Genomic DNA, 13245 nt, shown 5'->3' with positions numbered 1-13245 from the left:
ACTCCATAGCATCAGCAAACCAATTACATTTCAAATCCACTGCTGGTAAACTGTTAGGTGTTGTAGTTTTTAGTAAAGTCACTATGACCAGAAGAGTGTTATTTATGAAAGGCCACCTCAGAGTGTAAAAAAATAAATAATAATAAAAACAGACTGTTAGAAGTTTAAATACACTTGGGAGATATAGAGGTACATGAGATACTAAGTACTGAGATATGAAGTCAAAGTTACGAGATAAGGTGTCACAACTGCAAGAAATACCAAGTCTAAATTACAAAAAATTGGGTTGCAATTATGAGAAATTATATATATATATATAAATATATGTGTATATAAACTAAAGTCGAGACATGAAATTGCAGTTACAAGATATATAGTAGCAATTATTGCAATTATGAGATGTGCAGTTGCAATTACAATATAAGACGTCACAATTGCAGTAAATAATGTAATAAAGTAATTTGTTGAAATAACATAATGTGAATTTGGCTTACAATTATATAAATTCACAATTACAAAATAAGATATGAAGCAGCAACAGCAAAACAAATATTGCACAACAAGCTGTGAAGGCGAGGTTATGAAGAGTGAAGTTGCAACTGCAAGAAATAGTGCAATTATCTTTTTTCTTCTCTCAGACAGCAAAAGGCCTTCATAGTAATGAAGCATGATTGCTCATGCAATGCAAAATATTACTTACATTTTCTCTATATATTTACTTCCAACATTTACTCCAATTATCACTGAGAAACTTTTTTTTAAATTATTATTATAAACTTGAGCACGTCAAAAGGTTGGTTGAAGAAATATTTTACCTTGGTATTTTATAAAATGTCAGTATTAGTTTCTTCCAGAGCACTTTTCACTTGCATGGTATAAAAACTTTTTGGAAAAAGTGATGTGTGACCAATTTTAGCAGGTTTTTTTTAGGTTTCTATCACTGCTGCCTTCAGCATATGTAAACAGAAGGTCAAGCATAATGGAAATTCAAATTGCAATACATCGACTAAATACCTTCTTGTAAAGGTGAAATATGTGGTCCAGAGTCTCACCTCCTTCCTCTGGTCTATGGCCTGCTTCCTGTCATGCAAAGTAATCCCCATTAAATGCTGAACAGTTGTAAATTGCAAAGTATTACTAAAGGAAGGCTGACGTACATAGCCATACAAAACACTATAACAATATCAAGATACAGTTCAAGAATAAGTGAGATTATTGTATTCAATATTTAATTAATTGTATAGGTCTCATTTTTGAGTTTAAATGGCTCAACACCACAGAACACAGCATGTGCAATAATTATGCTTCTTGTAATGCATAATGACAGTGTCTATATATGTAGTTTAGTTATTACAATGACTGTTTATCTGAAAAGATAGATCCATATGATATTACGACCCATATTTTTGTATTTGGAATTCTTTTTTTTTTGGTAATTGTGAAAGTACAATACCTTGCCATATCACATGTGTCTGGTTCTGATGTCTACCTGTTTTCTTAGACTAGAGAGACACGTATAATTAAGGAATATAAACTACTAAATGGATGCAAAATAGTGCAAATGCCAAACTCTTAATTTCTGAATGTCTGCAAATACTTATGGGTGTTTAAAAACTGTTTGGAAAGGTGCTAAATCAGATTCAGTGTTGTGTTCCTCATTTTTGCAGAGAAATCATATTTGAACTGTTACATTTTGAGAGAACATGCTAATTATTTAATAATTTACTCTAAACTTCCATTATTGCTTGTATTACGTCACATTGTTGTCATACAGTTTGTTCCAGGACTTTTATACACTGCCAAAAGAAGTGTACTTTATACCCAAATTCTTCTAATGCACATGATGCACGCACAAAATATTGTGTATCATCTACCAATAAATGCATAACTGAATGAAAATAACAGTTGTAGAGGTTTTTACTCAATGCAGAGGGAAATAGATTTCACTACTATTGCTACAGCTTCTTTAGATTTAACTACTAATTTAAATGCAGGAAAAGCAATATGGAATATAATACCCAATACATTTATTTTTTCATTTGCATTATTACAATGTTATACCATTCAATACAGCAGTCAGAATCAGGCCAATGATGAGATATCTGAAATATTTGTGTGATGTTCTTTACAACATCAGGCTGGGTCTCCACAAGCACATTCAGACATGACAAGAACACTTTCAGATCTGTGGCTGAAGTCGTATCAGTTTCTGTCACAAAACCATTTCCTGGTAACAACAGCTATTTAAAAAAACATTCTTTCTGATTTGTTCTATTAACCATTCCATGCCAACTCTGAAACACTGTGAAATTAAAGATCAGCAGAATTAAGACTTTCAGTTGAAGTAAACCTGTAAAGATCTTGAGTGTTACAGGCTGCTTGCAAAAACAGAATAAAAAAAAAAACTAAATCCAAACTCGTTTAGTATGAGACCTCAGATGTTATATAGTGTAAGTACTTCTAATAATGAGTTTGTTTTAAGTGTCTGTGGGAGAGTTTTTTCTGAGTTTAAGGATGTCCCTTTCCTCTTGCTTGTTGTTCTCTTACATCTTTCTCATCTGAGCCATCAGCTCTTCTAAACTCTGATCGGTTTCCTCCACCGTCTCCCCTGACGCTCCATCCTGGGAAAAAGAAGGAACACATGGAATATTACACAGACATGGTAGTCAAGAGACGGTAATGATTACCAAGGCTACATTATACAAAAATATAGGAAAAACACTAATATTGTTACATTTTAAAATAACGGTTTTATTTTAATATATTTCAAAGTGTTATTTATTCCTGTGAGGTGCTGAATTCTCAGCAGGCATTACTCCAGTGTCACATGATCATTCAGACGTCATGCTAATATGTGGAACTACTGCTCAAGAAACATTTCTTATTATCAATGTTGAAAACAGGTGTGCTGCTTAACATTCAAAAAAAAAAAAAGTAAAAAAACAGCATTTATTTGAAATAAAATATTTTGCAACAAATGTTCTAACTGTCAATTTTGATACATTTAAAACAACCTTACTAAAAAAAAAAGTTTTTTTTTTTACTGTCCTCAAAATTTCAATGTTAGTGTTAATTATTTAGCAGGTAAATGCATTTTGTTTTCCCAGGATGTTGGGGTTATTACCCCTAAGGATAAACGGTTTATACATTCCCACAATCTGTTTTTCAAACTCAGAATTCACCGTGCAAATTAGTTTTAAACAGAGAAATTGTGTATAAGGCAATGCCTTCTTTAAATAGGTAGGATGAGCACTGGTAGCGTGCAAAATGCTGTTTTTATCAGTAAGGCTTGGTATATAGTGTGGTGATCAAGGACCCTGATTTCAAAGAAACTGTTATATGAAGAAAAGATACTGAAACGGTATCCACTTCTGCATTAAATTTGATCGAATCCTTTAAATTAAGATGCAAGATAAAATCATCTAGCTTCTTCCTGGAACCCTTATAAATACAAAATACATAATATGTTTTCCATAACACAATGTTACTTCATCACGGATTATTATCCCAAATGCATCTCTCTTCCAAATAGACCATAAACAGGCATGCACACTCAGGAAATTTAGAGCCCATTGCAGAACCCTCAAGGTAATGTCTTACCTGTATTGTATGGTGCTTTTTTTTGTGCCTGCTTGCATATTATGATGTCCATGGTGAATATTGATGTTTTAATGGGTGCAGGTGTGCACTAATGTGGCACTGAGGAAGAGCTTTTGTCTCTAACGTTTTGCACTTTACACTTGTTTTTTAATGCCCTCTGATATAGCATCAAATAAAATATTTGGTAACACTTTCTATAAAGCCCGTATTTATAATACATTATAAGGGTATTCTTAAGGCATTATAATGAATGCATAATGCATCATAAAAAATCTTATGTCATATAAACTCATGAATATTCATAACAACAATTATAATAGTTCATAATACTTATGTATTTGTGATTAAAAGTTTAAGAGTATGATTATGTATAACGCAATGAACACCATATTAAATCTACTTCATTTACAGTATAATGGACTGTATCATATCTTGACATTATTTAAGATCTGCACAGTATCTCACTACAGCTTGTGAGTGGTTAGCTGTTGAGTGTTATTTGAGTGTTTCTGTGGAGCTAATATTAATTAATTGATGTGAGCTTAATACTCCAACTGTAAAAAATGCAATGTTTTATATGGTTACATTTTATCTTGATTATCCTCTTAATCAATTGACTATAAGCGACTTTGCAGCTACATGCCAACTAACCCTCATTAGAGTTAATTTGCTCAAGAATGGTAGAATCTAGTATAGTAGAATAAGTTGACATACTTGTAAACTGGTAAAGGGTACTCTAAAGGGTACCATCAGAATAATCAAACTGATATTACAATAAAAATAGTTCAAAGCAAATGTGTCATATTACACATTCATCTGATCTGATATCTGATCTTATGGCTGTTTCAGTTTGAGAGAAGAAAAAAAAAGTCTTTGACCGCTTTAAGTAAAGTAGCATCAGAAAAATGGCAAGATAAGAGACTTATAATACATTATAACTATGAGAAATATAATCCATTGTAAAAGTGGATGCAACGTGTTCATTGTGTTATAAATCATCATAGTCTTAAAAGCTATAACCACAAATACGTAAATATTATAATATATTAAAACTGTTCTTATGAATATTCATGAGATTATACAACATATTATAAGGTTTTTTATAATGCATTATGCATTCATTATAATGCCTTAAGAATACCCTCATAATGTATTATAAATACAGGCTTCATAGAAAGTGTTACCAAATATTTTTTGAGGAGGTGTAAGCCCTGCATATAACAGTGTGCTGATTGTTGTTTCTGCTGGCCAAATGTACGAACTTATAAATATTTGTATATAAAAATATATATAATATAAAAATATATATTTTTTAATATAAAAAATATTTGCATGCATGTGTGTGTGTGTATTTGTGTATTTTTATATATATATATATATATATATATATATATATATATGATAAATACACACAGTACACAGACATATATTATGTCAGAGCTATTTCATTGAAGGGGCCAATTAATTTACTAATTAATTGCACATTTTTCTGTAAGTAATCGTGATTAATTGTATATTAATATATTGTCAATTTCATTTTGAACCTTCAAATTGATGTAGAGTCAACAAACTGGTATATTTTAAATGTGTTAAACCCTTATGCTTTGTTGGCGACGTTTTCGTCCACTAGGGGGTAAAGTTGAATCTTATTTTGGCCACAACTTTCTCTGTGTTTGAGCTAATGGAATGATTTTTGGTGACAAATCTTATTTTGACCCATATTTTGTGAAAATGCTTTGAAATTTTACAAAAACTCAACGGTACACTGTGGGCAAAATCACTACCCTTTCGGTATGTTCGTGGATGAAAACATCCACTAAATTAAACTGCTGTAAAAATGTATCAGATAAATATTTTTTTCAATTTTTTTTGCATAAATCTATTAATCAACCTCAGTCCTGATCAAAACTACCAAATGTTTAAAAAAATTCCAAGATTTTAACGCTTTAACTCTTTAATTACCAAGTTCATAAAAAAAAACACACACAAAATTACATATTTTCAATATAAAAAGTGATTGTGGACTGGATATTTTTTTACCTTTTATCACAGTCTTGGGCATGTCAAAGATTTGTAACAAGATTGGCTTTGAGGCATTGTTAGTTTTGATGCAGCATTAGATTTAAATTTTTTCTCCCTAATTTGTTGTTGGTGGCCGTTTTTGCCCCATTGACTTCCATTATAACGACATTTTTTGATTGTAAAGCCATGACACCATATAATCATGCATTCTTGATTGTTTGTGGTTTTCCCTTTTGGGAAGAGGTAAAAAAAAAATATTTTTACAGTTGATCACTAGGTGGGACCATTAACTCTTTAGATAGGCCTGTGCAAAAAAAGGCCTAGTTTCTGGCTTGTATATGGAGTTATATGGAGTATAACAGCAAATTATAGTGTGCGTATGTGTGTGTGTGAGAGAGAGAGAGAGAGGGGGGGGGGGTGGGGTGAGAGAGACCTTTGTGCACTAACCTTGATGTACAGTATCTGAAAAAATCCAAATATGCACCTCATGCTCTCAGAACTACATGGAGTAAACAATAAAAAAAGTAGTGTGTTTATACACCTGCTGCCTTTTGATGGTGAAAAGTACAGATGGCCTATATGTGAAATGCTTGTCTTTTCTTGATGGTAAAGCCAGTTTAAAACCTTAAAATCCTGTAAAAAAAAATCTACTTTGCATCAAATTTATGAACATAATGTATTATGAACCAAAATGCAATACCAACTTCAAATAAGCTGCAGCTCGCTGGAGGGGTCAAGCTACATAATCATTTCTAAAACTTTGGTACAAGTCAAGCCCTTTCTCGTGTTGCTTGCTGCTCTTCTCACCATTAAATATCCAGCACGATGGCATGCAAGTGTTTAAATCCATGTACTTTGCTTTTGTTTAGTCTATTCGCTTGTTAAGTCTGATGTCACGTAGCAGCGCTTCAGTGTCCAAATGCTCTATCAGTTACCACGAGAAAACAACAAAAGGTGCTAATATAAACTCACAATGTGATAGAATACTAGCGAAAAAGTTATAATCTTAACCTTTAACTCCATACCGAAGTCCCAGATGGCCAGACAATGAAAATATAAAAAAATAAAACAAATATATAAAAATTATTTGTGTTTGGGACGCTGTGAGCACGGAGACTGTAGTGTATATCGTAAGTTTGAAAGCGTTCAACTTAAATTATCAATATGAATAAACAGTGCTCATAAACTGCTGCTGAGGTCATATTCTCAAGTGAAGCGAGTTGAGGCCTGGACCCGGAAACAGCGCTTCTTACATCATCACTTAACAACCGAATACTTTCACCACCATTAAAAGGCAGCAGGTGCATAAATACACTTTTGTTTACTCCATTTAGTTCCGAGAGCTGAGGTGTACATTGTGATTTTCTGAAATACATCAAGGTAAGTGCGCAAAGGTCTCTCTCACACACTGTCTCTCTCTTTCTCACACACACACACACACAATATAATATGCTGTTATACTCCATATAGCTTCATATACAAGTCAGAAACTAAGCTTTTTTTTGCACAGGCCTATCTAAAGGGTTAAGGGTCCCACCTAGTGATCAACTGTAAAAATAACAAATGTTACCTCTTCCCAACAGGGAAAACCACCAACAATCAAGAATCTCACACACACACAAACATTATAATTTGCTGTTATACTCCATATAACTCCATATACAAGCCAGAAACTAAGCCTTTTTTTGCACAGGCTTATCTAAAGGGTTAATGGTCCCACCTAGTGATCAACTTTAAAACTAACAAATTTGACCTCTTCCCAAAAGGGAAAACCACAAACAATCAAGAATGCTTGATTATATGGTGTCATGGCTTTGCAATCAAAAAATGTCGTTATAATGGAAGTCAATGGGGCAAAAACAGCCACCAACAACAAATTAGGGAGAAAAATTTAATTCTAATGCTGCACAAAAAACTAAAAATGCATCAAAGCCAATGTTGCTACTAATCTTTGACATGCCCAAAAAAAAAAAAAATCTAGCCACAATTACTTTTATATTGAAAATAAGTCATTTTGTGTGTTTTTTCCCCCCAAATCAGTGACATCATTCATGAACTTGGCAATTAAAGAGTTAAAATCTTGGATTTTTTAAAAAACATTTGGTAGTTTTGATCAGGACTAAAGTTGATCAACAGATTTATGCAAAAAAAAATAAAATAAAATAAAAAATATGAACCTGATACATTTTTACAGCTGTTTAATTGAGTGGATGTTTTCATCCCGAACATACCGAAAGGGTAGGGAATTTGAACAATCCACAAGGGTTAATAGCATCTCTTTACTAAGGCCCCGTCCACACGGAGACACGTTTAGCTGTATACATTTTGTATCATATACCGTATTTTCCGGACTATAAGTCGCACTTTTTTTTCATAGTTTGGCTGGTCCTGCGACTTATAGTCAGGTGCGACTTATTTATCAAAATTAATTTGACATGAACCAAGAGAAAACATTACCGTCTACAGCCGCGAGAGGGCGCTCTATGCTGCTCAGTGCTCCTGTAGTCTACACTGAAAACATATAGTGCCCTCTCGCGGCTGGAGATGGTAATGTTTTCTCTTGGTTCTTGGTTCTAAATAAATGCGACTTATAGTCCAGTGCGACTTATATAGGTTTTTTTCCTCATCATGATGTATTTTTGGGCTGATGCGACTTATACTCAGGTGCGACTTATAGTCCAAAAATACGGTAGGCGTTTCGTCCAGGCAGATCCGGCGTTTTGGGAGAGTGAAACCAATAATTTTTGAAAACGGGTCCCAGAGTGGTTAAATCTGAAAATGCCACCCTTGCATTTTTGTGTGGACAGCGAATCCCTAGATTTTCGGAAACGATGATGTCAGCAGAACACGGTTCGCCCCTAGTCAGACACCGCTACGTCATGTAACTGCAACAAAAACATGAACGATTGTTTTTTTTAATTAATTAACATGAACACAGAATAATAAATGTATTGTTGCATGTTCGTTTGTATACAGCACGCAATGTTTATGTGCATACTCCAAGTTTTCTCTATTTTTCTATTTCTGCTATTTCTTGCCAGAAGTTAAGACCTATAAAACGGTCTTTATACTCGTTTAAACTAGAGTTGTGGATATCTTATAGCCCCCTCACGCAAGCGCTTGTCACCACTGCTGTCTATTGATGTTGTGGTCTTCGGTAGATTGTTGTTGCATCTCTTCCTTTTTTTTTTTTGGCTGTGTGAAACAATGGCCAGGACTAGTGTTGCCACCTTGTGGACAAACTAATTAGCACAAAATAAATTCAAGGCATATGTACAATGAGGCGCAGGTGACACGTGGGCCGCTATTTCAATAGCCCTGAATTATGTAAACAAATTTTTTTTTTTTGGATATGATTAATCGCGATTTTTTTGACAGCACTAAAATATTATAAAATGCAACTTCATTGCCAAATAAATCTTTTTTTTTTTTTTAAAGCAGGAAAACTTCTGAATAGCTAAAGTGTTATGTAATAATTCATTGGGTCGTACTTTCTCAGGTATGGTGTAGGCTACAGTAATGCCCTCAGGCAGATCTGGTACCGGTCCCGATGCGTCCTGAAGCTCTGCCTCTGACACCTCTGAAACCAGCTCAATGCCTGACACGAAACAACATTACATACAAAATTATATAACATTTCAAGATTTCTGTTTTATGAATGAGAAATGTGCTGTGTGTGGAATGCCAACCCCATTCATTGTCCTCATGCACCACTTCCTCTTCTTCCTGTACCACTTCCTGCTTTGGCCGCTCTACTTCTTTTTTCTGAAGGAAGCAATACGACATCATATACTGCTAGTATTAATACTAACTGGTTGTCACAGTATGCTTTTTCTACACCGATGATTAAAACACTTGTTTAGTAACCGCTTTTAATATTTTGGAATTTTCTAAACTTAAAAAGTGCTGTTCAGTGAAAGTGATAAATTAAAAAATGAACTAAAATTGAATATGAAGTTAAAATAAATTACACATTTCAATGAACAGAATCAAGGAAAATGGTTTCAGAATGAGCAATGTTGTGGTTAAATCATATTTATTTATTATATATTTTATTAATCATTAAATCTCCCTTTGATTGACTATCAAGGTGTAGCAGGAATAAAGAAAAACGAGTGTTAATGTTTGCATTTGTAGCAGTGCACCTTGTACTCGTCCTGTTGTCGTCTGCAGTGTCTGTCGTCACACTGTGGGTTGGCCTTCATTGCCATGCTCGGGAAGAAATCCTGCATGGCATTATAGCCCAGGTAATAACTCACTGTCCCAAACCCCAACAGAAATCTATAGCACAGACAATTTCATTCCAGGCTCTGTGTTATAAAGTCCTTTGGATGAACTGACAGGGCTATTGATAGTTAGAAAGGTTCAAGTTGCAAAAATGGCTTTATTTTGCCATCTAGTGCATTTGTATGATACTACAGCATTTACTATCCACTACACAAAGGATTCAGTGCAACTAAACTGAAATAGGATACAAAATGATACCATATGCTTTATAGAGTTTAAAAGCACAGCATGGTTAAGACTGTACTGAATCATCAAGATTGTGGTGAGGTCTTACTTCAGGACGTTCTGCACAAGGAGCCCGGCGACCACTCCCATTGTGGTGGGCAGACTGGCAGCACAAACCCCGTCCCTTTTCAACGTCTTCTCGTCGATATTTGCAGCCACTATGAGAGGAGGTGCACACTGACACACAAACACATCTGGATCAGATCTTTATGGATCTGATATCTGCCAGATATAACCGGTGTGTTATAGATTACGACACAGAAACTAGACCGTACGAAGAGGGTTACAGCCTTACGAAATGGTTAAGATCATAATTCATATTCAAGATAGCATGTGTTTAGGGAGTATGAGTGTGTCATACAGCAAAACAAGCAGTTTCTCCAGGGATGATGAGCTGAATGTGTCCAGAAACGGCATTCTCACTGACACCCGACTCCATCCAGATCTGACCCAATTCATTACATGCCTAGTAGAGAGAAACAAACATGCAAGCAATTGCTGGGAAAATGGGAAAAAATGTAATTTAATATTTTCTAAATAAATAAATAAATATATATAAATATATATTTGTGCTGTCAAACGACTAATCACAATTAAATCACATCCAAAATAAAAGTTTTGTTTATATAATGTGTGTATACCATGTATATTTATTAAGGCTGCACAATTAATCAAATTTCTAATTGCAATTACAATTATAGATGCCACAATTACGTAATCGTTCAAAGTCCACCTATGTAATTCTGCACACTTAAGATGTTTTTTTCTTTCTAAATGCTATTTTAAGGGTTTTTCCTTTGTTTTAATTTTAGTTTTAGTATAACATTAAAATACCATTCATATTTGTACTTTTTTTATCATTTAAAAAAGAGAATCAATCCGATAAGTTAAGGTGTTTTCAGCTTGTTTATTTTCATAGAAAATATGGCATGCAGTTGCATCAATGGTATAAACATCATTCAATGTAAATTGTGATAATCGTAATTAATAATCGCAATTACAATTTCAAGGGAATAATGAGCAGCCTTAATATTTATTATGTGTATATATAACTACAAAAATGTAAATATTTAAGAAAAATATGTTATGTTTATACATTAAATATACTTATATATAAAATAAAATATAAGAATATAAATATATAAATGTATATACAAGTAAATATTTTCTAAATAAGGTGAAAATATATACATTAATATACACAGTACTTACATCTATTATGTAAACAAAAACTTTTATTTTGGATGCGATTAATTGTGATCTATCGTTTGAACGCATTAATATTTATATATTAAAAAGTTACAGTTGTTACAGTTTAATGCCAAAAACTCACCGTATTAATGGCCACCCGAGCCTCAAAGTTATCAACACAACTGAGGACCAAATCCACTGGCTTTCCCTCCTCGAGTCCTCCGTGACTGAAAACACAAAAGAAAGATTGTTTATTACAGCCATATTGAAAATAAGAAGGAAAACATACTGTGACATAAAAAATAAAAAAAGTGATCACCTAATGCGGTTCATGAAATGCGTGAAGTTGTCCATTGTGGTGATGTTGTAATTGTGGCTCTCAAAAGCAACATCTGGATTAATGCTCCTATGCAGGAAAACAGAATTCAAGTGGGAAATATCTGCTAAAATGCTGTAAAATAACCTTTTAATTTTTAACTTTTAATCCACATCACAGTTTGTTATAATAAAATAGAAAAAGATAAGGTGGAATTCCACTAAAAACAGGTTTCATAAGAAAATTAATTACAATTTCTCTAAAAATATTGAAACAGTTATATGAGTCATGCTTTTATTTCTTTTAGACTTGACTAGAAACATCTCATGCTGATTTGATGCTCAAGAAACATTTATTTTTATCATTAATGTTGAAAATGCTCTGATTGTTCCTTGCTATATATATGTTAAGATGATTATTAACCTCCCCGTTACCTAAGAGTGTGTTCTGCAGCCTCAACTTTACTGAGCCCTGCCTGATGTGGCTGGAAGAAGAGCCGGTTCATGTTGGCCAACTCCACCTTATCATAGTCAAACAGCAGCAACTGCAGGGAAGAAATCACAGACACAGCAAAAAGAGGCATGAGCGTCTGCTACCGCAGAGCCGAGGCATGTCTCTGGGGGTTCTGCTGCTGGCTTCCCTCCTGTACTCCGACTGCCAACACACTCTACAAGAATGCACCAAGTTTAACTAAAAAACATTAACAATGCAGACCAACCAACATAGACTGGCCAATCAGTGAATCTTTATATCTGATTAATGTGTCCTTATGCATTGAGGAATGATGATAAAGGTGCATTACCTTACCAATGCCACATCTGGCGAGCATTTCTGCAGTGACACTGCCCACTCCTCCCACTCCCACCACAGCAACAGCATACGAGCGGATCCTCTGAGGATGACAGCAGGGGATAGAGCTCATCTCAACACGAACACGAGCAGTGTTAATTGTCAAGTGTCAGGAAAATAATAAATACACGTGTTTACCTCGTAGTCTTGAACTATGCCCATTCTTTTGAGTGCCATCAGACGACTGTGAGGTATTAAATATAATGTTTAAAGTGACTATCGCACCGATTTAGCCTTCCATATGTTCAAAAACAAGTCTTATCGATTATAAATCAACATAGCAGCGTCAAATTGCTCACCTGTATGGATTTGAGTCTACGACTTCAGCACTCATTTGATCAATCTTTGGTCTAAGGTGATGTTCAGCATCACTTTGCTTCTGTTTGGATTTAATTAGTTCATTTTCTAACTCACGGATTCGCAGCTTCAGTTCCTCAACGGTTGCCATATTTTCTTTAAAAATCTTATATTGTGATAGACACGGGTTGTTATGATTTTCCGATGGGAAAGTTAAAGCAAGGCAAAGATTAATATTAATGTAATGTTACACGTCCGCACTGTTAGAAACCAGCTGGGGAAGAGTGTGTCTAGATATTGAGCCCGGAGTGAAACAGAGTACACGGGAACGAAAGTTCCCCCAATGAATGATTCGCGCAAATCGGTTCGTTCGTTTAAGTGAACTGGTTAAAACAAATCACTACGCCACTTGTAAATACACTGTTTATTACTTTTTGTTCGACCATTTTTAGAGTCAA

At 34.2% G+C, this 13245-nt stretch overlaps 1 protein-coding gene across 1 annotated transcript; it reads right to left on the bottom strand.

The window, feature by feature from the left end:
• Positions 1–2483: 2483 nt before the first annotated feature.
• LOC132115975 (ubiquitin-like modifier-activating enzyme 5) lies at positions 2484–13119 on the bottom strand. Its single transcript, XM_059524437.1, has 12 exons — positions 12790–13119; positions 12629–12674; positions 12444–12533; positions 12076–12185; positions 11645–11731; positions 11468–11552; positions 10496–10600; positions 10184–10311; positions 9768–9903; positions 9312–9387; positions 9114–9220; positions 2484–2621 (listed from the first exon to the last, which is right to left on the bottom strand). Exons 1-12 carry the CDS (start codon positions 12936–12938, stop codon positions 2544–2546), a joined length of 1197 nt encoding a protein of 398 aa, XP_059380420.1. The 5' UTR covers positions 12939–13119; the 3' UTR covers positions 2484–2543.
• Between the last annotated feature and the right edge of the window lie 126 nt (positions 13120–13245).

This window comes from Carassius carassius, chromosome 35 (assembly GCF_963082965.1).
Source record: "Carassius carassius chromosome 35, fCarCar2.1, whole genome shotgun sequence".
Lineage (NCBI taxonomy): Eukaryota > Metazoa > Chordata > Actinopteri > Cypriniformes > Cyprinidae > Carassius > Carassius carassius.
Note: the sequence above shows the minus strand (reverse complement) of the source record. Positions and strands in the feature narration are given on the sequence as shown.